General features: G+C 43.7%; 1 protein-coding gene across 1 annotated transcript in view; it reads left to right on the forward strand.

The window, feature by feature from the left end:
* LOC141087757 (chloride anion exchanger-like) overlaps positions 1-26783 on the forward strand; it is a 129399-nt gene extending 102616 nt beyond the window's left edge. Inside the window, exon 21 of the mRNA XM_073573549.1 lies at positions 25980-26783. Within this exon, the coding sequence (XP_073429650.1) occupies positions 25980-26003 (24 nt within the window). The 3' untranslated portion in view covers positions 26004-26783. The remainder of the gene's footprint in view (positions 1-25979) is intronic.
* The last annotated feature ends 600 nt before the right edge of the window (positions 26784-27383 follow it).

A 27383-nucleotide genomic window follows, 5' to 3' on the forward strand; every position in this document is an offset into this window, starting at 1 on the left:
TGAGAAATATTTTTTTTCCATTTTCACAGATTAACGTTGTAAAATTCTGTGAAGCACTTGTGGATTCAAGGTGCTCACCACATGTCTAGATAAATTCTAGTTTCCAAAAGGGGGTCACTCTTGAGGGATTTCCACTGTTTAGGCACATAATGGGATCTTAAAACAAGACATGGCACCCGCAGACCATTCCATCAATGTCTGCATTCTAAAACGTCACTACTTTACTTCTGAGCCCTGCCGTGTACCAAAACAATAGTTTTTCCCCTTATATGGGGTATCAGCATACTAAGGAGAAAATTGACCTCAAAATATGTTGTACAGTTTCTCCTGTTACTCTTATGAAAATAAAAAATGTTGGGCTAAAAAAACATTTTTATGGAAAAAATGTAATTTTTTAAATTTTATAGCTCAACATTTCTGTGAAGCACCTGGGGATTCAAGGTACTCAACACACATCTAAATAAATACCTTGAAGGATCTATTTTCCAAAATTGGGTCACTTGTGGGGGGTTTCTACTGTTTAGGATCATCAGGGGCTCGCTAAACACGACTTGCCATCCCCTTTCGATTACAGCCAATTTTGCATTCAAAAAGTCAAACGGTGCTTGTTCTCTTCCGAGCCCAGCTGTGCATCCAAGCAGTAGTTTTTCCCCACACCCGGGGTATCAACGTGTTCAGGAGAAATTGCACAACAAATTTAGTGGTCCATTTTCTCCTGTTACTCTTGTGAAAATAAAAATATTTGGATCTAAAGTAAAATTTTTGTGAAAAAAGATAAAAGTTCATTTTTTCCTTCCACATTGCTTCAGTTCCCGTGCAGCACCTGAAGTATTAATAAACTTCATGAATGTGGTTTTGAACATCTTGAGGGGTTCAGTTTTTAGAATGGTGTGTTTTCTGTCATATAAGCCCCTCAAAGTCACTTCAAATGTGATGCGTCCCTAAAAAAAATGGTTTTGTAAATTTTGTTGGAAAAATGAGAAATTGATGGTCAAATTCCTTATAACTTCCTAACAAAAAAATTATGTTTCAAAAATCATGCTGATGTAAAGTAGACATGTGGGAAATGTTATTTATTAACTATTTTGTGTGACATAACTCTATGGTTAACCCCTTTACCCCCAAGGGTGGTTTGCACGTTAATGACCGGCCAATTTTTACAATTCTGACCACTGTCCATTTATGAGGTAATAACTCTGGAACGCTTCAGTGGATCCTGGTGATTCTGACATGGTTTTCTCATGACATATTGTACTTCATGTTAGTGGTAAAATTTCATTCATATAACATTTATTTGTGAAAAAACGGAAATTTAGCAAAAATTTTGAAAATTTCGCAATTTTCCAACTTTGAATTTTTATGCCCTTAAATCACAGAGATATGGCAAACGAAAAACTTAATAAGTAACATTTCCCACATGTTTGCTTTACATCAGCACAATTTGGGAACCAAAATTTTTTTTTTTTGTTAGGAAGTTATAAGGGTTAAAAGTTGACCAGCGATTTCTCATTTTTACACCTTTTTTTTAAGGGACCACATCACTTCACTTTGAGAGGTCTATATGATATAAAATACCAAAAAGCGACACCATTCTAAAAACTGAACGCCTAATGGTACTCAAGACCACATTCAGGAAGTTTATTAACCCTTCAGGTGCTTCACAGGAATTTTTTGAATGTTTAAAAAAAAAAAAGGAACATTTAACTTTTTTCACAAAAAATTACTTCATGTCCAATTTTTTTTATTTTACCAAGGGTAACAGGAGAAATTGGACAATAAAAGTTATTGTGCAATTTGTCCTGAGTACGCTGATACCTGATATGTGGGGGGAACCACTGTTTCAGCGCATGGCAGAGCTCAGAAGGGAAGGTACGCCGTTTGACTTTTTCAGTGCAAAATTGGCTGGAATTGAGATCGGACGCCATGTCACGTTTGGAGAGCCCCTGATGTGCCTAAACAGTAGAAACCCCCCCACAAGTAACCCCATTTTGGAAACTAGACCCCCCCAAGGAACTTATCTAGATGTGGTGAGAACTTTGAACCCCCAAGGGCTTCACAGAAGTTTATAACGTACAACCGTACAATTAAAAATCATATTTTCACCCCCAATTATTATTTTCCCATGTGAAACAGGACCACAAAAGTTATTATGCAATTTGTCCTGAGTACGCTATTACCCCATATGTGGGGGTAAACCACTGTTTTGGCGCAGAGCTGGGAAGGGAATGAGCGCCGTTGGACTTTTTCAACGCAGAATTGGCTTGACGCCATATCGCATTTGGAGAGCCCCTGATATACCTGAACAGTGGAAAACCCCCACAAATGACACTGTTTTGGAAACTAGACCCCCCAAGGAATTTATCTAGATGTATGGTGAGAACTTTGAACCCCCAAGGGCTTCATAGAAGTTTATAACGTACAGTCGTACAATTAAAAATCATATTTTTTCCACACGTTCTTATGCGTTTTTTCCGTGCATCCCTAGTCTCATAGAAAAGCTAAAAACGCAGACTTTTCTGCAAAATTAATAAGCATGCTGCTTTTTTTACCGCAATGCGTTTTTTTCGTGGGAAAAAACGCATCAATATGCACAAAAAGTGCAGAATGCATTAAAATGAATGGAATGCTTCTTTTAAGCAATTTAAGTGTTTTTGCTGGTAAAAACGCTTAAACACAAAAAAAGCTTACGTGGGCACAAAGCCTAAAAGATGCTTTTTGTTGTAAAAATAATTTTTGCATCACCACATTTTGAGAGCTATAATTTTTCCGCATTTTGACCCACAGTCATGTGAGGTCTTATTTTTTGCAGGACGAGTTGATGCTTTTATTGGTACCATTTTCGGGCACATGACATTTTTTGATCGCTTTTTATTCCAATTTTTGAGATGCAGAATGAACAAAAACCGGCATTTCATGAATTTCTTTGGGGGGGCGTTTACACCGTTCTGCGTGTGGTAAAATTGATAAAGCCGTTTTATTCTTCGGGTCAGTACGATTACAGTGATACCTCATTTATATTTTTTTATGTTTTGGCGCTTTTATAAACAATTTTATATAAAAAATAATTATTTTTGCATCGCTTTATTCTGCGAGCTATAACTTTTTTATTTTTTCGCTGATGACACTGTATGGTGGCTCGTTTTTTACAGGACAAGATGACGTTTACAATGGTACCATGGTTATTTATATACGTCTTTTTGATCGCGCGTTATTGAACTTTTTGCTTGGCGGTGTGATGATAAAGCATTGTTTTTGCTTGTTTTTTTACTTTTTTAAGGGGTTCACTAAAGGAGTTAACTAGTGGGACAGTTTTATAGGGCAGGTCATTATGGAAGCAGTGATACTAAATACTTGTTTTTTTTTAGTTACAAAAATTTTTTTTATTAGGGAATATTTTTTTTTATTTATTTGTGAATTTTTTAATTATTTTTACACTTTTTTTTTTTTAACTTTACTATATTGTCCCAGTGTGGGACAATATAATAAAGTGTCAGATCACTGATCTGACACTTTGCAGTGCAGTGTCAGATCAGCGATCTGACATGCACTGTTGGGCCGGGGTCACACTAACTGACGCAAAATACGGTCTGTAGTTTACAGGCGTAATACGGATGAATGACCCCTAAATAATGATCCATATGTCATCCGTAAGCAAGGTGTGGTTGCGTATTTTGCGCATGTAAGCATCCGTATGTAATCCATATGCCATCCGTATGCAATCCGTATGGCGAGATTTTCTCGCTGCTTTGCAAAATGGACATATAATGGAGCCCTATGACAGGGTTTCTAACAGAAACAAAATAATAGATATAGACACATAGAATACATATATATATATACATATACGTCATTGTGACAAACATATATATATTTATATTTCACAGAGTTCTTCATAGCAGAATAGCCGCTAATTAAATTGCCAGCTTCTATCAAATCACTCCCCAACCCGACATGAAATGACACATGGTTTACATTCAGTAAAGCATTTCATTTCATGTTTTTTTATATGTCCCTGACTAATAATTAGATGAGGGTTTGTGTGCAAAATTTGGAAGTTGTAGTTATTGTTTTAAGGGGTTAATTCGTTGTTAAAAAATGTGTGAGCTTCCCATTGCCCTGTAGCGGTGGTGAATGGGTTAATCTAACAAAGGGTTAATGTCACCTTACAATCGAATGGTGACATTAACCCTTTGTTAGATTAACCCACTCCTCAACACTATAGGGCAATGGGAAGCCCACGCATTTTTTAACAACGAATTAACCCCTTAAAATAACAACTACAACTCCCAAATTTTGCACACAAGCCCTCATCTAGTTATTAGTCAGGGACATATAAAAAAACATGAAATGAAATCCTTTACTGAATGTAAACCATGTGTCACTTCATGTCGGGTTGGGGAATGATTTGATAGAAGCCGGCAATTTAATTAGCAGCTATTCTGCTATGAATAACTCTGTGAAATATAAATATATATATATATGTTTGTCACAATGACATGTATGTGTGTGTGTGTATATATATATATATATATATATATATATATATATATATATATATATATATATATATATATATGTATATATCTATTCTTTCTTTATTAAACCTGTCAGTGTGAGTTTACTGTATAGCGCACTCAATTGCCGGCTTTTCTAAAAGACACCGGGTGCGTATTTCTCGCAAGTCACGTGTGGTCCGTGTGTAATCCGTATTTTTTGCGCACCCATAGACTTGCATTGGCGTATTACGGGCGTAGTACGCTGACAATCGCAGCATGCTGCGATTGGCATGGACCGTAGAATACACCAGAGAAATATACGGCTGTTGGGAGCAAACCCATAGAGAATAATTTGTCCGTGTGTAATGCGTGCTTTTAACGCCTCTCACTCGTCCGTATTCCTCGCCAGTGTGACCCCGGCCTTGCTGGCTTTCTCAGTGCCTGCTCTCAGCAGGCACTGAGAAAGCCGCCTCCCTGCAGGACCCTGAAGGCCCCCGTGGCCATATTGGATCAGGGGACCTGCAGGGAGGAGGCCCTCAGAACACCACAATCACATCGCGCTGTTCCGAAGGTCTCAGGGAAGGACGCAGGGAGCCCCCTCCCTGCGTGATTCTTCCCTGTGCACCTGTACATTGCGATCATGTTTGGTCGCAGTGTGCCAGGGGTTAATCTGCCGGATGATAATCAGCTGACACCCGGCACGATCAGCGGTGCTCCCCCCATGAGCGCCGCTGATCGCGGTGACGTACTATCCCGTCCCCGATCATACGGGCCCGGGTACCGTGGACGGGATAGTACGCCACATGTCAGAAAAGGGTTAAGGGCTTACAAATTGATAATTGCAAAATTTTAAAAATATTTGCAAAATTTCTGATTTTTTAACAAACTCAAGTCACGTCGAACAAATTTTACCACTATCATGAAGTAAAATGTGTCAGGCCAGGATCACACATGCGAGAAACTCAGACAAGTCTCGCATCTTAATACCCGGCACTGCCGCTGGTACCTGGGAGCGAAGAGTGTGGCTGCATGTATTTCTATGCAGCCGCACGCTCCGATCTAGTGCTGGCGGCAGAGCCATGTATTAAGATGCGAGACTCATCTGAGTTTCTCACATATGTGATCCCAGCCTCACAGAAAAAAAACAACCATTCTTAGAATCCGTGGGATACGTTTGAGGCTGTGTTCACACGTTGCGTTTTTTCGCAGATTTACCAAAAAATCCGCTTAAACGCTTAAAAGAAGCTTCCCATTCATTTTAATGCATTTTGCACTTTTTGTGCATATTGATGCGTTTTTTTCCGCAAAAAAACTGTTTGCAGTAAAAAAACTCAGCATGCTCGCTAATTTTGCAGAAAATTCCGCATTTCTTGCTATTTTCTATGTGTCTGGGGACACATGGAACAAACACATAAAAAACATGCATTTATTGAGCAAAAAAACGCGCAGAAAAAATGTGCGTTTTCTGGGAAGGAGTCCTGTTTTTATGCAGAAATTTTCTGCATACGTGTGCACATAGCCTAAGTGTTCCAGAGCTGCAACCTCATAAAGTGACACTGGTCAGAATTGTAAAATTTGGCCTGGTCATGAAGGTGTAAACAGGCTTGCGTTAACCCAGTTTCTTCTGTTTCGTTTTTTGCTCTTCTTCTTCCCAGAGCCAAACATTTTTTTATTTTATTTTATGGCTATGTGAGGGTTTGTTTTTTGCGAGACAAGTTGTACTTTTGAACGACACCATTGGTTTTAACATATCATGTACTGGAAAACCGGACAAAAATTCCAAGTGTGGTGAAACTGCAAAAAAAGTGCAATTCCACAGTTGTTTTTTTTTCTTTAACCATGTTCGCTAACTGCTAAAACTGACCTGCCATTATGATTCTCCAGGTCATTACGAGTTCATAGACACCAAACATGTGTAGGTTCTTTTTTATATAAGTGGTGAAAAAAAATCCAAAGTTTGTTTAAAAAAAAAAATTGCACCATTTTACGATACCCGTGGCGTCTCTATTTTTCGCGATCTGGGGTTTGGTGAAGGCTTATTTTGTGAGTGCCGAACTGACTTTTTTAATGGTACTATTTAGGTGCAAATACGATCTTTTCAATCGCCCATTATTGCATTTTAATGCAATGTTGCAGCGACCAAAAAAGCATAATTCTGGTGTTTTGTCTTTTTTTCTCATCACGCTGTTTAGTGATCAGGTTAATTCTTTTTTTATACTGATTGGGCGATTCTGAATGCGGCGATACCAAATATGTGTACATTTGATTTTTTATCGTTTTATATTGAATGGGGCGAAAGGGGGGGTGATTTGAACTTTTTATTTCTTTCAGTTTTTCATTATTTTTAAACATTTTTTTTACTTTTTTGCATGCTTCAATAGTCTCCATGGGAGAATAGAAGCTGCACAAATTTGATTGCCTCTGCTACACACAGGCGATTATCAGATCGCCTGTGTATAGCAGAAATGTCACCTGCTATGAGCGCTTCCCGGTGGTCGGCACTCATAGCAATCTGGCTTTGACAACCGAAGAGGTCTGCTGGAGACCTCTGGTTGTTATGCCGACCCAATGGTGACCCACGATCATGTGATGGGGTCACTGAGTGGCGGGATAAAGGTAGCACTTTCGGTAAGCAAGAGTTAAATGCCGCTGTCAGAAATTAGCTAGTTAAAAGCCACAGGTGGATTGCGATTCCATCCGCAGCTGTTGCACGCACATGTCAGCTGTATATATCAGCTGTTATATGCCCGGAAAGGTGTGGGCTCAGCGCCGGAGCCCGCAACCAAACGGGAGTCCAAAGGGGGGCATATTATTACGCCCAACGTCTGAAAGGGGTAAAAGGAGTTGAAGCACCACTCCAACATTTTTTATTTTCAGCACTGGAGTGGTGCTTTAAATGTAAGCCCTCTGCCTCTGTTCTTATGCTCCCCTTTCGGTGTCTTCACCTATTACCAACGCCGCTCCAATCCCGCGGTGTCATCTTATGCCTGTAACGTCTGACTGGTCGGAAGTCAGAAGTTGCATCTTAAGAGCTCAATGCAGGGAAAAAGCTGGAAAAGGATGAAGGTGGTAGGTAGTATGAGACAGGGGCAGGGGAATTACATTTCAAGCACCACTCCACCAGTTCAATAAAAAAATAGCTGGAGTAGTGCTTTAATAATGTAGTGAAACCTCCACCAGGGGGAGCTGGTGAGGGAAGAGAGGTTATACACTAAGAGCAGCAACCCTGAGCAACAGCACAGGTGCCACAGGTAACGAGAGAGAATAGTCAGACGAACAGAGTCAGAAACTAACAGGAGCAGATGTACCAGAAGGAGCAGCAATACACATAGTCAAAATACCAAAGCCGAGAGTCAGAAAGCCCGAACATGAGCACGGGGTCCAAAACGTGAGACGAAATACGTGGTCGGGGTACAGGCCAGGGAGTCAGATGCCAGAGAGGGAACGTAACAGCAGAAACGAATACCAAGAGACGGGGTCAGAAATCAGTCCAGGTCATACACGTGAATATCAGTCCAAGGCAGGAGGATCACCAGAGTACAAGGGTCAGCGGCTCTAAACTGCAAGCTTGAGCTATCACTAACACTGGTCAGCAGGCTGTGAGGGATTGAAATAGCCCAGCTATCTCCAGAACGAGGCTGAGGAGATTAACCCCCGCATGACCAGTGAAGACAGCAGAAGATAAACTCTGGACTGGACCATGACAGTACCCCCCTCTCAATGGGGGGGCCACTGTGCCCCCAGGCTTCCCTGGATGATGAGCGTGAAAGGCCCGGACCAACCGATCCGCATGGACCGAACGTGCCAGCACCCATGACCGATCCTCAGGACCGTATCCTTTCCAATGGACCAAGTACTGAAGTGAACGACGGAGCATACGAGAATCCACCACCTGTTCCACCTCGTACTCGGTCTGCCCATCTACCATAACAGGCGGCGGGTGCGAGGGAGACTCATCAGAGGAAGGCACCGATGGCTTCAGAAGCGCTTTATGGAACACATTAGGAATCCGTAATGACGGAGGCAACCGCAGGCGAAAGACCACAGGATTAATCGCCTCTAAAATCTCATACGGACCAATAAACTTGGGACCCAACTTAGCAGAGGGAATTCTCAGCCTTATGTTTTTGGTGGATAACCATACCTTATCCCCCACCTGATAAGTCGGCCCCACCGAGCGTCGTTTATCTGCAAAAAACTTATATTTGCCCTGAGCCTCCCCAATGTTTCTCTGAACTTCCCTCCAAACCTCCTCCAACCGCAAAAAGGCTGAATCAACCCCTGGACACTCCGAATCTAGTCTGGAGAATTCACCAAAATGAGGGTGAAACCCATAGTTGCAGAAGAAAGGAGAAGTACCAGTAGACTGATTGACACGATTATTGAAGGCGAATTCCGCCATAGGTATCATAGAGCACCAATCATCCTGTCTGGATGTGACAAGACACCGCAGAGGTTAGCTACGTTGAAGATCATTAAGGAAGGTGAAGAGTTCTTGGACAGAGCAGAATTATCTCTTCATGTTACAGAAAGAGAAGAAATTCGAAGTGCACCTGAAGAAACAGAGGAATGGAGACATGTGACCCAGAGAAGCAGGAGGATCAGGAGGCAGTCAGCACCCATACTGCTCAGAAACCAGTACCAGGCTCTCAGGCAGGAAAACGATGAAGAAATACATCAGGATAAGACTTTGCCAACAAACAGCAACTTTGTACGCCTTCAGAGTCCTCCTGGATGGAGAAAGAAAAATGTTGTGAAGAAGAAACGGAGAGTGGTGGTCATGGGGGATTCCCTGTTGAGAGGAACATAGGCCGCTATCTGCAGACCGGATATAACTTCAAGAGAAATGTGCTGTCTTCCAGGTGCAAAAATTAAAGATGTGTCTGACAGGATATCAGGACTCTTCAGACCTACAGATGACTACCCATTCCTGCTACTACATGTGGGGACAAATGACACCACAAGAAACGACCTGGAAACCATCTGCAGAGACTTTGAAGACTTAGGCAAGAAAGTGAAAGAACTGGGAGCGCAGGTGGTCTTCTCTTCCATCCTCCCAGTGGATGGCCATGGAACAAGGAGGTGGAATAAGATTCTGCAGGTGAACAACTGGCTACGTCGATGGTGCCGTCAGCAACGATTTGGATTTCTGGATCACGGAGTGAACTACTTATACGATGGACTACTTGCTAGAGATGGGGTGCACCTTACGAAGACTGGAAAGCATGTATTTGGAAGCCGTCTTGCTACACTTGTAAGGAGAGCTTTAAACTAGAACAACATGGGAAGGGAAGCAAAAGACCAGAAAAAGCCATACACCTGACAAATGCTATTGAGAACTCTGCTATTAGAAGTGGAAAGGAAGAACAAAGCCAAAGGAATCTAATTAATAAAAATATTGGAGAAAGAGAAACCAATCACAAACTAAAATGTTTCTATACTAATGCACAAAGCATGGGCAACAAACAAGGAGAATTGGAACTACTAACACAGGAAAAGAAATATGATGTCATTGGAATCACTGAAACTTGGTGGGACAATACACATGATTGGAATACAAGACTAGAAGGATACAACTTATTTGCAAGAAACAGACTTGATAAACGAGGAGGGGGTGTCGCATTGTATGTTAGAAACACGTATATCTGCACAGAGATTGAAGCTTCAGAGACTGGGAGTTCTGTGGAAACTGTTTGTGTAAGAATACAAGGACAGAACAATGGAAAGGACACCATTGTAGGCATTTACTACAGGCCGCCTGTGCAAGCTGAAGATATGGATGAACTCTTTATGCATCAAATGGCCAAGTTCTCCAAAAAATATGACATAGTTGTCATGGGAGATTTCAACTATCCAGACATTTGTTGGGAATCTCTCTCAGGCAAAACTAACAGGTCAAGGAAATTCTTATCCTCTCTTGCTGACAACTTTATCTTCCAAAAGGTAAGGGAGAAAACAAGGGGAACTGCTACCTTGGATCTAATCCTTATAAACAGGGAGGAAATGGTTGAGGAGGTAAAAGTGGCTGGGACCCTAGGAGGTAGCGACCATGCTATTTTAGAATTTTGGATAACTAGAGGCGGAAGACCTGTGAAGACTCAGACGTCAAGGTTAGATTTCAGAAAGGCAGATTTTAAGGGATTCAGAAAGAGAATTGGAGGGATCCAATGGCTGGATATCCTTAAAGACAAAAATGTCCAGGAAGGATGGGAAATCTTGAAAAATGAAATTCTCAAAGCACAGTTGTTAACAATTCCGAAAAGAGGGAAGAATAGGAAGCATTTAAGGAAACCAGGATGGATGAACACAGAACTTAAGCACATGCTAAAAAGGAAGAAAAAAATGTTTATAAAATGGAAAGAGGGAGGCATATCTAAAGAAGAATATAATGCTGTCTGCAGAAACTGCAGGGCACAAATCAGATTATCTAAAGCTGAAAATGAATTGAGGCTTGCAAGAGATGTCAAAAGCAATAATAAAGGATTTTGGGGATATGTCAAAAGTAAAAGAAAAGTCAAAGATGCTATAGGATTTTTACAGGATGAAAATGATGAAATGGTAAGACAGGATATTGAGAAGGCTGAACTTTTAAATTCCTATTTTGCATCTGTTTTCTCTCAGAAAGGAAATGTAACATCAACTGTTATTCACTGTCCTATTAAGGGAATAGAAGAATCCAGGATATCTATAAACAGAAAGATAGTGAGGAAACACTTAGCTAACCTAAATGAATTCAAGTCTCCAGGTCCAGATGAATTACACCCCAGAGTACTGAAGGAGATAGCAGAAGAAATTTTTGAACCCCTCTCCATAATCTTTGAAAATTCTTGGAGAACAGGAGAAGTGCCAGAAGACTGGAGAAGAGCAAATGTTGTTCCTATCTTCAAAAAGGGGAAGAAGGTGGACCCAGGCAACTATAGGCCGGTGAGTCTGACTTCTATACCAGGAAAGATCTTTGAACAAATTATTAAACAACATGTATGTCAATACCTGGATTAGAATGAAGTGATTAAACAGAGTCAGCATGGGTTTGTAACTAATAAGTCATGTCAGACTAACTTAATTTCCTTCTATGACGGTATCACTGATTGGGTGGATCAAGGAAATGCTGTAGATATAGTATATCTTGACTTCAGCAAAGCATTTGACAAAGTATCTCATACAATCCTTATTGAAAAAATGGCTAAGTATGGAATGGACAAGGCAACTGTTAGGTGGATTCATAACTGGCTTAGTGATCGGACCCAAAGAGTGGTCGTAAATGGCTGCACATCCAGTTGGAAGAATGTCTCAAGTGGGGTACCACAGGGCTCTGTCCTGGGCCCTGTATTGTTCAACATCTTTATCAACGATTTAGATGAAGGAATTGAGGGTAAACTGATTAAATTTGCTGATGACACAAAGCTAGGAGGGATAGCTAATACTAGAGAAGAGAGAGAGAGGATTCAAAAAGATTTAAATAAACTGGAGAAGTGGGCAGCAACTAACAGAATGGTTTTTAACAGGGAGAAATGCAAAGTACTACATCTGGGCAATAAAAATTTAAAAAGCATATATAGAATGGGAGGAATAGGGCTAAGTGACAGCACATGTGAAAAAGACTTGGGTATACTAATAGATCACAGACTGAATATGAGTCAACAGTAGAGTTGAGCGACTTTTGGTTTTTTAGGGTTGCGTTTCGTTTCGTGAAACCCGACTTTTCCAAAAGTCGGGTCGAGCAAGATCGTCCGATTATAGGGAAAAGTCGGGGTCGTCCCGAAACACGAAACCCAATGTAAGTCAATGGGGAATAAAAGTCGGCAGTGAGAGGAGGACAGGAAACACACCTACAGTGCCCATTTGAATGCCAAAAGCATCAATTCTTACTTAAGCTTGTCAACCTTAATTAACTTCATAATACAAGTTACGCACTGAAAAATGGGGGTTATTTGGCTACAGACTGTGGGGGGGGAGGGCTGGCTGCAGGTTTTCATGTGCCCTGGGCGAAAGAGCGCCCCTTTAACACATACCACAACTCATCATGCTCAGATACGGCAGATAAATAGCGGTATAGTACAATGAAAAATACCTCACTTTTTACATCTCATGACGAGGCCCATCTATTTCTCCATACAGAATCATTGGTCCCATATAATGTTTGAAACAGTATATGATGAGCTCCACATAATGCTACAGTATATGTTGGTCCCCATGGATGAAGCTCCACTGTCTTATGGGCCCAAATAATGCTCCAAACATAATGGGCCCCATTTCTAATGCTCTAGTGTATAATGGGCCCTGTAAATGCTGCTCCAGTGTCTGATGTCCACCTTTGGAATGTTCCAGTGTATGGTGGCCCCATCTATCATTCTCCAGAGTATAGTGCTCCCCAAAAATTGCTGTCCCAACATTGAAAACAATCAAATAAGTCTCCTTGCTAGGGAATCCCTGTACTTGTCTGGACAGGTGCTGTAGCTTGCTTAACAGCTCGCCAGCCGTTCTCACGCCCAGTATGGATTGCACGTGATTGCACAAAGGTTAGAAAGGGTACCGTATCCCTGGATAACATGTATGGATAGCGTACACATTCAAAATATATGTCTATACAGCATGAGGCAGGCTCAGACGGTGTTAGGCCCAGTATGGATTGCACGTGATTGCACAAAGGTTAGAAAGGGTACCGTATCCCTGGATAACATGTATGGATAGCGTACACATTCAAAATATATGTCTATACAGCATGAGGCAGGCTCAGACGGTGTTAGGCCCAGTATGGATTGCACGTGATTGCACAAAGGTTAGAAAGGGTACCGTATCCCTGGATAACATGTATGGATAGCGTACACATTCAAAATATATGTCTCAGGAGGCAGGCTCAGATGGTGTTAGGCCCAGTATGGATTTGACAGCCCAGATTACACAGCGGAGGAGCAGGGAGAGGTAAAGATTGCAAATGCTGGGGCCCTGCCCAAACAAGGGGGGCCCACTCGTGGGCGTCGGTACTGGCACTGGGCCCCTCATAGTACAGCGGTGTGTCTGACGGCGGGTGTGCACCACCACCGTCAGACACTTGATTGCACTATGAGGGACCCTGTGCCAGTGCCCGCGCCCAAGAGTCGGCCTACCCACCTGTCCAGGGCAACGGCACTCGCACGGTGTCGTGCGCTAGGTGTTGACCCCGGCCATGGGGGGGGAGGCAGCACAGTTAGGGAGTTTTAGAAAGTGGCATATGTTGATGTTGGACATTCAGCTGATGCAAAAGGCGAAATAAGTGAAGTACCAGGAAGAGGTGGACCAAAGCAAGCCATTTTTCTGTCACCCTATGTGTCATCAGGGGAAGGTGGGACAAAATCCTTGGAAACCCATGCGTGGTTCATTTTAATGAAGGTTAGATCATCCACATTTTGGGTTGACAGACGGGTCCTTTTTTCTGTCAGGATTGATCCAGCTGCACTGAAGACTCTTTCCGATAGCACACTTGCAGCTGGGCAAGCGAGCTCCTGTAAGGCATATTGGGCCAATTCAGGCCAGGTGTCCAGTTTAGCGGCCCAATAGTCAAAGGGGAATGACCTGTGTGGGAGAACATCGATATGGGAGGAAAAGTAGTTTGTAACCATAGTTGACAACTGCTGTCTCCTGTCACTTTCCATCGATGCAGTATTACCAGTTGTGTGAGCGGTATTTGAAAAATCAGTCCACAACATTGTCATAAAACCCCTGTCTCCAACGCCACTTCTGCTGTGTGCACCACGAACACCTCTGCCAAACTGCCCCCGGCCCGTACGGCTCGTGTGAGAACCATCACCGCTGCTGTGTGCTGGGAATGCCTCAAGCAACCGATTTACCAGAGTTGCTTGTTTATTAGCCAATATTAGGTCAAGGTTCTCCTGTGGCATGATGTTTTGTAATTTGCCTTTATAGCGTGGATCCAGGATGCTGGCCAACCAGTAGTCGTCATCGTTCATCATTTTGGCAATGCGGGGGTCCCAATGTTCCCGGTGTCAATGATGCACTGCGAGTGCTGGGTGGAGGAGCACTTTCTGGCAAATCCACATCCCTCCAGTCACGCACAAACCCTGTACCAGACCTTGCCACGCCAACATTTTCACTTGCCCCACGAGATGCATCCTCCTCCCCTAAGTAATCATCCCCATCATCATCCTCCTCCTCCTCTTCTTCCTCCACCTCGTCCAGGAGAGGTCCCTGAGCAGACAATGGCTGAATGTCATCAAGGATTCCCTCCTCCTCTTCCTCCTCATCAACATTGGCTGCAGACGCCTGCTCCTTAAGGTGCGTCAAAGTTTGCATGAGCAGACGCATAAGTGGGATGCTCATGCTTAGGATGGCGTCGTCTGCGCTTACCAGCCGTGTGCATTCCTCAAAACACTGAAGGACTTTACAAAGGTCTTTCAGCTTCGACCACTGCACGCCTGTCAACTCCATGTCTGCTCTCAAAGTGTATCCTCCCACAAATGCATTATGGCCTGCCTCTGCTCGCACAGCCGCTCCACCATGTGCAGGGTGGAGTTCCACCTTGTTGCAATGTCGATAATGAGGCGGTGGTTGGGAAGGTGGAGCAATCGCTGCAGCTTCTGCATACGAACGGAGTGTACAGGCGACCGGCGGATGTGCGCGCACAGTCTTCGCACCTTCTGGAGCAGGGCTGTTAACTCCGGATAATTTTTGAGGAAGCACTGCACCACCAGGTTCAAGGTGTGAGCCAAGCAAGGTATGTGGATGAGTTTTGAAAGGGCTATGGCTGCCACAAAATTACGACCGTTATCACTAACTACCTTGCCTGCCTCAAGATGTACACTGCCCAGCCATGACTCAGTTTGTCGCTTCAAGTACTCGGCCAGCACCTCGGCGGTGTGTCTGTCGCCCAAACACATCATCTGCAACACAGCCTGCTGATGCTTTCCACTAGCTGCTCGATAGGGGGACACATCGTGTGCAACAGTGGCAGCTGCAGATGGAGTGCTCGTACGACTGCGCTCTGTGGACGAGCTTTCGCTTCTGGAGGAGGAGGAGGAGGGTCGAACGCCTACAGCCAACTGTTTCCTATACAGTGGGCTAGGCAGCACTGTCCCACCACCGCTGTCCCCTGTGGACCCTGCATCCACCACATTAACCCAGTGCGCAGTGATGGACACGTAACGGCCCTGGCCATGCCGACTGGACCATGCATCAGTTGTGAGGTGCACCTTTCCGCTCACTGACTGCTTGAGTGCATGGACAATGCGGTCTTTCACATGATGGTGGAGGGCTGGGATGGCTTTGCGAGAGAAGAAGTGGCGACTGGGTAGGTCATAGCGTGGTACTGCATAGACCATGAGTTCGCGGAAAGCTGTGCTTTCCACCAACCGAAAGGGCATCATCTCAAACGAGATTAGTTTGGCAATGTGGGCGTTCAAACCCAGTGTACGCGGATGAGAGACTGAGTACTTTCTTGACCTACTCATAGTGTCTGGGAGGGTGAGCTGGACTTGAGAGCTGCATATGGTGGAAGTAGCGGTGGACAGGGAGGACTGAGAGAGGGTTGATGATGGTGATGGAGTTGGTGTTCTTTCTGATGGCCTAGAATCAGTCTTTCGTTGATATAACAGTGGGATTCCCTGACTGCTGTGGTCTTGCAACGACACCTCAACATTTGCTGCTGTGCTAACAGGTGGGCTTACAGTGGGGGAAACAATGTAGCGTTGCTGACTACCTTCGTTGTGATCAGTTGCACATGTGGCACTTGAGGTTTGGTGTTGTGTCCACGCTTGCAAGTGCATGCTGGTTAAATGTCTAAGCATGCAACTGGTATTCAAATTTTTCAGATTTTTCCCTCGGCTAAAGGTCTTTGCGCACTTCTTACAGATAACCTTGGCCTGATCATGAGGATTTTGTTCAAAAAAGTGCCACACTGCACTCTTCCTACTTTGGCAGACATTTTGCGGCCTAGCACGCTGTGATCTTTTGACCCTCTGGACAAGCTGTCCAGCAACTCTTTTGATGTTTGGAACCTGTCTTTGGAGTGCTCCGGGCCTGCCAGATAACAGCTGTTGCGATGTCGATGTCTGCTGTGGATGCTCCTCATCTGAGCTATTGGAAGCAGCACCCTCTTCCCCCAATGGATGCCAATCTGGGTCAACAACTGGGTCATCCATCACCTCCTCTTCTATGTCATGTGCACCTTCCTCTGTGTCACCGTGTATGGTGGTATAGTGTGCGGGAAGGGGCACCTGAGTCTCATCAGGGTCAGAATCTGGCTCTGTACACTGCGAGGACAATGTAGTGCTCTGAGTGAATGTACCAGCAGAATCATCCATCAGCGGCTGTGCATCAGTGCACTCCATGTCACATTCATCTTGGCCTGGGTAATTCACCATTTCACTTGATAATCCAGGCATGGTATGTGAAAACAGCTCCATGGAGTAATCAGTAGTATGGCCTGCGTCATCCTTCAATCTTGGTTGGGGTGAAGGACACAAGGAAAGGTGTGGTTCATGAACATGAGCCTCCAATGACGACTCAGTGCTTTTACTTTTTACAACTGAAGAAGAGGAGGCGATAGAGCTGGAGGCTGAGTCAGCAATGTAAGACAAAACTTTTTCCTGATGCTCTGGCTTTAAAAGCGGTTTGCCAACTCCTAGAAAACTAAGCGTTCGAGGCCTTATGTAGCCAGACGATGACGCAGGGTCAGCACCTCCTGCATTCGGTCCTATTTTGCTCTTGCCACTACCATCAGATCCACCACCAACACCATCATTACCAGCTGCCAACCCCCGCCCAATTCCACGGCCTCTTCCACCAGCCTTCCTCATTTTTGGTAGAAATGTAGACAAAATCCAACAAACTATATAGTAATGTAAAACAAGGTACAAGGTGTCTATAGGACAGGGGAGATTTAGAATTTCTGCACACACTTGTGGACAGTGGACACTTTTGGATTGTGTGAGGCCCACTGATAGCGCTATGTGACAGGCTGGATGGCACAGCTGCCTGTGACAAAAGTGACGAGAGGATAATGGAGATTTTGAATCTCTGCGCACACTTTTGGACACTGGACACTTGTGGATTGTGTGAGGCCCACTGATATCTGAGCGCTATGTGACAGGCTCGATGGCACAGCTGCCTGTGACAAAAGTGACGAGAGGATAATGGAGATTTTGAATCTCTGCGCACACTTTTGGACACTGGACACTTGTGGATTGTGTGAGGCCCACTGATATCTGAGCGCTATGTGACAGGCTCGATGGCACAGCTGCCTGTGACAAAAGTGACGAGAGGATAATGGAGATTTTGAATCTCTGCGCACACTTTTGGACACTGGACACTTGTGGATTGTGTGAGGCCCACTGATATCTGAGCGCTATGTGACAGGCTCGATGGCACAGCTGCCTGTGACAAAAGTGACTAGAGGATAAGGGAGATTGGATTGCTTTTAAAAAAGCAGTTTGCGGAGCAGTGGGTAAACAGCAATGCCAGCGTGTCAGGAAGCCTTAAAAGGCAGCCCAACAACCAACACCACTGATACACCACTATATAGCCTCCCCTTGCACTGCACACACAGTGACTTGTGTGTTGTGCAGGCCAAATCGCTAGCAGCAGAAGCAGTTTTTTTGTCTTCTTCCCTGCCTAACGCTCTCCCTACAGAATCAGCAGCAACCTCTCCCTATACTAAGATCGGCAGAAGTAAGATGGCGGTCGGCGTGCACGCCCTTTTATACCCCCTGTGACGCCCACCAAAGCAAGCCAATCACTTGCATGCCCTTCTGAAAGATGGTGGTGACCCGTGCCTAGGTCATCACGTTGCCCACAGTGTCCTTGGATCCTGATTGGCTGAAAGAGCGCAAAACAAACTTTTGAAACGCGACTTTGGCGCGTAAGTGGCCGACCTCATCCTAGGGTCGGGTTTCGTTTCATGAAATCCGACTTTGCCAAAAGTCGGCGACTTTTGAATTTTTTCGACCCGTTTCGCTCAACTCTAGTCAACAGTGTGATGCAGCAGCAAAAAAGGCAATTGCAATTCTAGGATGTATTAACAGAAGCATACAGTCTAGATCACGTGAAGTCATTATTTCCCTCTACTCCTCTTTGGTCAGACCTCATCTGGAATATTGTGTCCAGTTTTGGGCACCACATTTTAAAAAAGACATCAACAAACTGGAGCAAGTTCAGAAAAGAGCGACCAGAATGGTGACCGGTCTGCAAACCCTGTCTTATGAGGAAAGGTTGCAGGATTTGGGAATGTTTAGTTTGCAAAAGAGAAGACTGAGAGGAGACTTAATAGCTGTCTACAAATATCCAAAGGGCTGTCACATTGTAGAAGGATCAACTTTATTCTCATTTGCACAAGGAAAGACTAGAAGCAATGGGATGAAACTGAATGGGAGGGGACACAGATTAGATATTAGAAAAAACTTTTTGACAGAGTGATCAATGAGTGGAACAGGCTGCCACGAGAAGTGGTGAGTTCTCCTTCAATGGAAGTCTTCAAACAGAGGCTGGACAGACATCTGACTGGGATGATTTAGCGAATCCTGCTTTGAGCAGGGGGTTGGACCAGATGGCCCAGGAGGTCCCTTCCAACTCTACGATTCTATGATTCTATGGATCTGCTCTAAAGACTGATTGGTCCTTTCAGTCTGACCATTGGTCTCAGGATGGTAGGCCGATGAAAAGGTCAGACTGATGCCCAGCCTTTTACAAAAAGCTCTCCAGAATTTTGACACGAATTGCACCCCTCTATCAGACACCACACTGACAGGCACACCATGCAACCGAATCACATGCTCATTGAATAGCTTAGATAGAGTCTCAGCATTAGGAAGGCCCGTTAAGGGTACAAAATGTGCTTGTTTACTGAATCTATCCACAACTACCCAGATCACGGTTTTGCCATTAGAGGGTGGGAGATCGGTGATAAAATCCATGGACAGGTGAGTCCACGGTCTATCCGGAATTGGCAGTGGCACCAATTCCCCGGCCGGCCAGTTGTGGGAGGCTTTAGCGCTGGCACAAGTTTCACAGGAGGACACAACCAGTGAAATCAGAAGTCAACGAGGGCCACCAGAACAGCCTAGTGATGGCTTTACGAGTGGCCGAGATTCCTGGATGCCCACTCAGAGCCGAGTCGTGGAATTCCCGAAGCACCCTTAACCGATACTGGACAGGCACAAAGAGCTTATTTTCCGGTATGATGGGGGAGCTAGAGATTGGGCCTCACGAATCTCCTGCTCCAATCTCTGGGACACCAAGGCCACCACCACCCTGCGCTGAAGAATGGAGGAAGGAGGCTCCGGAGGCGATACCGGATCTAGGCTGCGAGACAAGGCATCCGCCTTCACATTCTTGGAACCTGGTCTGAAAGTGATGGAAAACTGAAATCGGGAAAAAAAAAAGTGACCACCTTGCCTGTCTCGGAGTCAGACGTTTGGCGGATTTGATGCAAGACAGATTCTTGTGATCTGTAATGACAGTGATACGATGGACAGCCCCCTCCAAAAAATGCCTCCATTCTTCAAAAGCCAATTTAATGGCCAACAACTCTCGGTTACCCACATCATAATTCCTTTCAGCAGAGGAAATTTTTTTAAGAAAAGAAGGCACAGGGTCTTAAGTTAGTTAATGTGGTGGGCCCCTGGGACAACACAGCCCCCACTCCCACCTCAGAGGCATCCACTTCTACGATGAATGGTTTAGACAAGTCAGGTTGCACCAGTACCGGAGCAGTCATGAAACGTTCTTTTAACAAAGAAAACGCCGCCACAGTTGGAGCTGACCAGTTTTTAAGATCCGCTCCCTTTTGGGTGAGATCAGTGAGGGGTTTGACCACTTGAGAGAACCCCTTGATGAATTTTCTGTAATAATTTGCGAAACCCAGAAATCGCTGAAGACCCTTGAGATCTCTGGGTTGCACCCAATCCACAATGGCCTGTACCTTCCTAGGGTCCATACGAAACCCCTCAGCGGACAGGATGACCCCTAGAAAGGACACTTCTTGAGTAAAAAATGAACACTTCTCCAATTTGGCAAAGAGTGAGTTCTCCCTGAGCCTCTGGAGAACCGCATGAAGATGACCCATATGACTTTGTCTATCAGAAGAATATATAAGTATATTGTCAAGATAAACAACTACAAAACATCCAATAAAATCAGAAAAAACATGGTTAATGAAATTCTGGAATACCGCTGGTGCGGTAGTCAAACCGAAGGGCATAACCAAATTTTCAAACAGACCCTCAGAGGTGAGAAACGCAGTTTTCCATTCATCCCCCTCCCACATACGGATGAGATTGTATGCCCCCTTAGGTCCAACTTAGAGAACCACCTGGCCCCCGACAATTGATTGTACAAATCAGGTATCAGTGGGAGAGGGTAGGCGTTTCTTATGGTTATTTTATTCAGTTCTCGAAAATCGAGGCATGGGCGTAAACCACCATCCTTCTTTTTTACAAAAAAGAACCCCGCTGCCACGGGAGAGACAGATGGCCGTATATGCCCTTTACGGAGGCTCTCAGAGATATACTCCTTCATAGCAGCCCGCTCAGGGCCGGAGAGATTGTACAGCCGGGCTTTGGGCAATTTGGCACCGGGAACAAGATCCACGGCACAATCGAATGGGCGGGGTGGTGGTAGAACCTCAGCCTCCTTTTCGGAGAACACATCTTTAAAACCCTTTAGGTGCTCCGGAATACCCTCCAGGTTGACAGATGACATAGACACAGTAGCAAGACAATTTTCAGAACACCCAGGTCCCCATTTAACAATATCCCGGGACCCCCAGTCAATAACTGGGTTATGCCGTTGCAACCAGGGAAACCCTAACACCAGGCCAGCAGGGAGGTTATCCAAAACAAAGCATGACATGCGCTCCTGGTGTAGGGCCCCCACCCTGAGGGTAAATTCTTTAGAACTGAAATGGAGACCATCCTTAGTGAGAGGTGTAGAATCAATAGCCACAATTTTTAAGGGAGTCTCCAACCTAACTGTCCCTAATCTACAGCGAGCAACCAGCTTAGAGTCAATCAGGTTCAGAGATGACCCACAGTCTACAAAAGCCGAAGTATGGAAAAAGCCGTTCTCAACACCAAGTTCCACCTTTAGCAGTACTCTTGAAAAGGAAGAAAAAGGTACCTGAGAGTCTGGGTGACCTCCACGATTATCACCCAGACTCAGCCGCTTGTTAGTCAGAGGACAGGAGGGGCAGTCTTTTTTCCAATGTCCGGGATCTCCGCAGTAAAAACACAATTTTCCATCACGTCGCCGTCTCCTCTCTTTCTCCTGGGGGTTGGTGGCTCCCACCTCCATAGGTTCAGATGGAAGCAAAACATCAGAGTTAGCAGGGAAAAACGGAACCCCTCGCTGAGTAACACCTCTCTCCCGCAGTCTCCGATCCATACGGATAGCCTGAGTCATAGCCTCCTCCAATGAACTGGGAGGTGGATGGAGAGCCAGAGTGTCCTTCAAGCAATCCGACAGTCCCTTCCTGACATCTCAGTGCAGAGTCGTCCCAGGACACCTCAGTGGACCATCGACGGATTTCGGAGCTGTACCATTCGGCTGAGTGCTTCCCTTGCCCCAGACCCAAAATAGTGTCCTCTGCCACCCTAACACGGTCCGGTTCGTCATAGGTTCTTTGAGGCCCTAGGACTTATCTACCGACATCCGTTCAGGGGCAGTAGGGGGCAATGAAAAAGCCCAGGATTGAGGACCCTCCCTAAGTAAGGAGATAACAATCCCCACCCGCTGAGTCTCATCCCCAGACGATCGGGGTCTAAGAGAAAACCATAATTTACAACTCTCCTTGAATATATGAAATTTATCTTTTTCGCCAGAAAATGTGTCAGGAAGTTTAACTGAGGGTTCAGGAGAGTGCAAAATAACATCTACAGAGTCACCTGGTGGACAAACAATATGAGAGGTGTTTCCCTGCATGGTCTTAATAGTCTCAGTCAGTTCTTTCTGTAAGTGGGTCTGAGACATGACAAGGGACTGATGATTCACAGAAAAGTCCTGCGCCATCTGTGTCAAACTGGACACTTGATCTGCCAAGTTATGCAGCAGATCCATGGCCAGAGAAGAAAAAAAAGCAAAATCCCGTTTAAATGTGTGGTTAGTGATAATGTAGTGAAACCTCCACCAGGGGGAGCTGGTGAGGGAAGAGAGGTTATACACTAAGAGCAGCAACCCTGAGCAACAGCACAGGTGCCACAGGTAACGAGAGAGAATAGTCAGACGAACAGAGTCAGAAACTAACAGGAGCAGACGTACCAGAAGAAGCAGCAATACACGTAGTCAAAATACCAAAGCCGAGAGTCAGAAAGCCACAACATGAGCACGGGGTCCAAAACGTGAGACGAAATACGTGGTCAGGGTACAAGCCAGGGAGTCAGATGCCAGAGAGGGAACGTAACAGCAGAAACGAATACCAAGAGATGGGGTCAGAAATCAGTCCGGGTCATACATGTGAATATCAGTCCAAGGCAGGAGGATCACCAGGGTACAAGGGTCAGCGGCTCTAAACTGCAAGCTTGAGCTATCACTAACACTGGTCAGCAGGCTGTGAGGGATTGAAATAGCCCAGCTAGCTCCAGAACGAGGCTGAGGAGATTAACCCCCGCATGACCAGTCCGGAGTGAAGACAGCAGAAGATAAACTCCGGACTGGACCATGACAAATGGTCTGTTTAGGTATTAAGCAAATTATTACGAAAACTTTATGATTATCATCTTGAACTGATCTGACTTACAGTTTGTGTCATTGTCCATTTAGCTCATTCAGTTATGTCTTAAAGGGAACATGTCAAGTTGAAAATGGTATCTGATCTGCAGGCAGGATATTATATTGAAGAAAGAGATGATCAGATTGGTATTCACTTTTGCGGGAAATTCAACTTTGTGTTTTATTCATTATATCCCTTGTGTTTGTATTCATGTGTCCAGTGCGCAGTCTTCCCTATGACTGTGCATGCAGAGATAGCTGTCAGTCACTGAGTAGGACCACCCACTGGACTCACACATACAAACTTAAGGGAATTGACTGAATAAAATAAAAGTTACAAGGAATCTTTTCGAACAATCCTTCATATTATTTAGCTCAGCTTCTCCTCTATAACATGCAGTTCACAGATCAGACTGCATTATACAAAATGTTCCCTTTAATATCTATGCAGAACTTTCACTGGTGATGCAAATGAATAAAAATATAATTGTCACATAGTTACAGTAGGTTTGGAAAGTATTCAGACCCCTTTAAATGTTTCACTTTGTTTCATTGCACCATTTGGTAAATTCAAAAAAGTTCATTTTTTTTCTCATTAATGTACACACTGCACCCCATATTGACTGAAAAAAGTAGAAATTTTTGCAAATTTATTAAAAAAGAAAAACTGAAATATCACATGGTCATAAGTATTCAGACCCTTTGCTCAGACACTCATATTTAAGTCATATGCTGTCCATTTCCTTGTGATCCTCCTTGAGATGGTTCTACTCCTTCATTGGGGTCCAGCTGTGTTTAATTAAACAGATAGGACTTGATTTGCAAAGACACACACCTGTCTATATAAGATAATAATAAATTTTATTTCTATAGCGCCGACATATTCCACAGCATTTTACATTTCAGAGGGGATTTGTACAGACAATAGACATTACAGCATAACAATAATTACATAGATTATAACAAATACCAAGAGGAATGAGGGCCCTGCTCGCAAGCTTAGTCTGAGGAAAGAGGTATACATGAAAGGTGGGTGGTAACAGTTGCCCTGATTGTATGGACCAGCCATAATTTTAAGTGTGTAACAGTACAGACACAGAGGGCTAATGGATGCATAAAGCATAAGATCCAACAGCTCACAGTGCATATCAGACCAAATGATAATCATAAGGCCAAAAGAACTGGCCAAGGAGCTCAAGAGAGAGAATTGTGACAAGGCACAGATCTGGCCAAGGTTACTAAAGAATTTCTGCAATACTCAAGGTTCCTAAGAGCACAGAGGCCTCCATTATCCTTAAATAGAAGAAGTTTGGGACCACCAGAAATCTTCCTAGACTTGGCCGTCCAGTCAAACTGAGCAATCGTGAGAGAAGAGCCTTGGTGAGACAGGTAAAGAAGAACCCCAAGATCACTGTGGCTAAGCTCCACAGATGCAGTAAGGAGATGGGAGAAAGTTCCACATAGTCAAATATCACTGCAGCCCTCCACCAGTCGGGTCTTCATAGCAGAGTGGCCCGACGGACGCCTCTCCTCAGTGCAAGACATATGAAAGCCCTCATAGAGTTTGCTTAAAAACACATGAAGGACTCCCAGACTATGAGAAATAAGATTCTCTGGTCTGATGAGATGAAGATAGAATTATCATCAAAAAGTTCTAAGTGGTATGTGTGGAGAAAACCAGGCACTGCTCATCAGCTTCTCAATACAATCCCAACAGTGACACATGGTGGTCGCAGCATTATACTATGGGGTGTTTTTCAGCTGCAGGGACAGGACGACTGGTTGCAATTGAAAGAAACATGAATGCGACCAAGTTCAGAGCTATCCTGGATGAAAACTTTTTCCAGAGTGCTCTGGACCTCAGACTTGGCCGAAGGTTCACCTTCCAACAAGACAATGACCCTAAGCACACAACTAAAATAACAAAGGCTTCAGAACAACTGTGACCATTCTTGACTGGCCCAGCCAGGGCCCTGACCTAAACCCAATTGAGCATCTCTAAAGAGACCTGAAAATGGCTGTCCACCAACGTTCACCATCCAGCCTGATGGAACTGGAGAGGATCTGTAAGGAAGAATGGCAGAGGATCCCCAAATCCAGGTGTGAAAAACTTGTTGCATTATTCCCAAGACGACTCATGGCTGTACTAGCTCAAAAGGGTATTTCTATTCAATACTGAGAAAAAGGTCTAAATACTTATGACCATGTGATATTTCAGTGTTTCTTTTTTAATAAATTTGCAAAAATTTCTATATTTCTGTTTTGTTTTTTTTTTGTTTGTTTTTTCAGTCAATACGAGATGCAGAGTGTACATTAATGGGAAAAATAACTTTTTTGATTTTACCAAATGGCTGCAATGAAACAAAGAGTGAAAAATATAGAGGGGTCTGAATACTTTCCGTACCCACTATACTTTAATTTACACCTAAAATTTAAAACAGTGGGATAAGTCTAAAAGTCTACATGAAAATAGAAAAGAACTACTTGAATCAGGATCCTCCAGAAATTCCAATCTACATAAACTGAGTAATTGGTATTAATTCTCCCACTTAACCAGTCTTCAGAAATGTCTTTCCTTGCCTTGTCCAGTTCAGTGCTGATTAACTATTGTACAAGTGCATGTAAATGATCTGTAAAATACATCTTCCATTGCCAAGTACAGATTAGAGGAGAGTTAGCTACCATGGAATAGTGTTCATAAAATGCATGTAACCCATCTGTACCTAGTGATGGCTTTTATTGGTTTTATGGCTTTATCCAAGTTACCAATGTTTTCTGTTTTTGTTATAGGTGGGAAGTGAAACAAAATTTTAGGTATCATACCTCTGTGGAAGACTCCGCTTTGGCTCATGTATGCTGTTAATACATTCAACAAATGAAATGGACAGGGAACATTATTTATTAAATCATTGACAGACTGGAATGAAAATATTATCCAATAATCATAAAGTTATAGTTTGTATATTATTTTTTCAAACTCTGCAGTACTGTTGCTTCTAATTTATTCTCTCCAGTTGTATGTATTCATATAGCATTTACAATATAGTTTAGTATGTAATCACTGTCACATCTGAGTTCCCATCTTCCCACTTCCTATTAAACTATGTAGGAACAGTGTCCATTCCCACAATAGGAGAAGGAGCACTGGTGATTTATGGATTACTTACACTTCGTTGCCATTTGGCGCTAATCTAAAGGTTGAGGTACAGTTATGATTTAAAATGTAGCATGTAAGTTATTTTCTGTGGGTGATGGTTATGCATTGTTTTTTCAGAGCTATGAGCTATTATCAGTTACTGCAGCTTGGGCCTGATTTCAAACGGGCACTACTGATGCCAAAGTACTGCACTTTGCAGTGCGCCAGACCAACGTCCATAGTTGGTTTACGAAGGCACTAGTGCAAAATGCAAAAGAACTAAAGTTTTGTCATAAAGCAGGTCTAAAATATATAACAATTTTATATAGAATTTATTATTTTTATTAATGCCGCTTAATTCTAGCCATAACCATAACTCAGGGTTATTGCTATAAATGTAATAAATATTTCGCAATGATCAATGTATCGGTTTTATATAAATAAATGTTCAAAATATTTTTGGCATGTGTCTTGTTTTTTGAGATGCAAATGATTATAAACCCAAGTGAACATTGCGATGACTGAACGTCGTAAAGATTTCCATTGTTACAAGGCCTCTACATGAATACTGGTAACTCTTAAGATGGATTCTTTCTCTGAACTATCCACACCACTTAGCTATTCCCAAGGGACATTTTGATGTTCATCCTCACACCCCTATACAGGGATCTGGTCTTTACTGCAAAGGCCCCTGTCCAAGGAGTAGATGATATGATGGACAGTAAAGAAAGTCATCAGCAGGATAGTCAACATGCTTTGTCAAAACCTGCGGAATGTTACCAAGGACAAAATGAGCAGGCAGGACGAAGTAAGGGGCAAGATCAGAGTCAAACCAAGAGTGACATAATCGGTGTCAAAATCTGCAGGAAAGAAGAGGGCTAAGGAAGTCCAGAGTAAAGTCCAAGTATCCAGGTAAGACAGTAGAAACTAATCTGGTTAAGTATAATTAGTAGTCAGAAATCAAGAGCCTTGACCAGGTAAACACTTATAATTAGCAAGGGACAGGACGTCAGGGAAAGATTAAATAGAGCGTCTTTCATTTCTTAGATTAGAACAGA

Source organism: Dendrobates tinctorius, unplaced genomic scaffold (assembly GCF_039654945.1).
Source record: "Dendrobates tinctorius isolate UK_male_01 unplaced genomic scaffold, ASM3965494v1 ptg000035l, whole genome shotgun sequence".
NCBI lineage: Eukaryota > Metazoa > Chordata > Amphibia > Anura > Dendrobatidae > Dendrobates > Dendrobates tinctorius.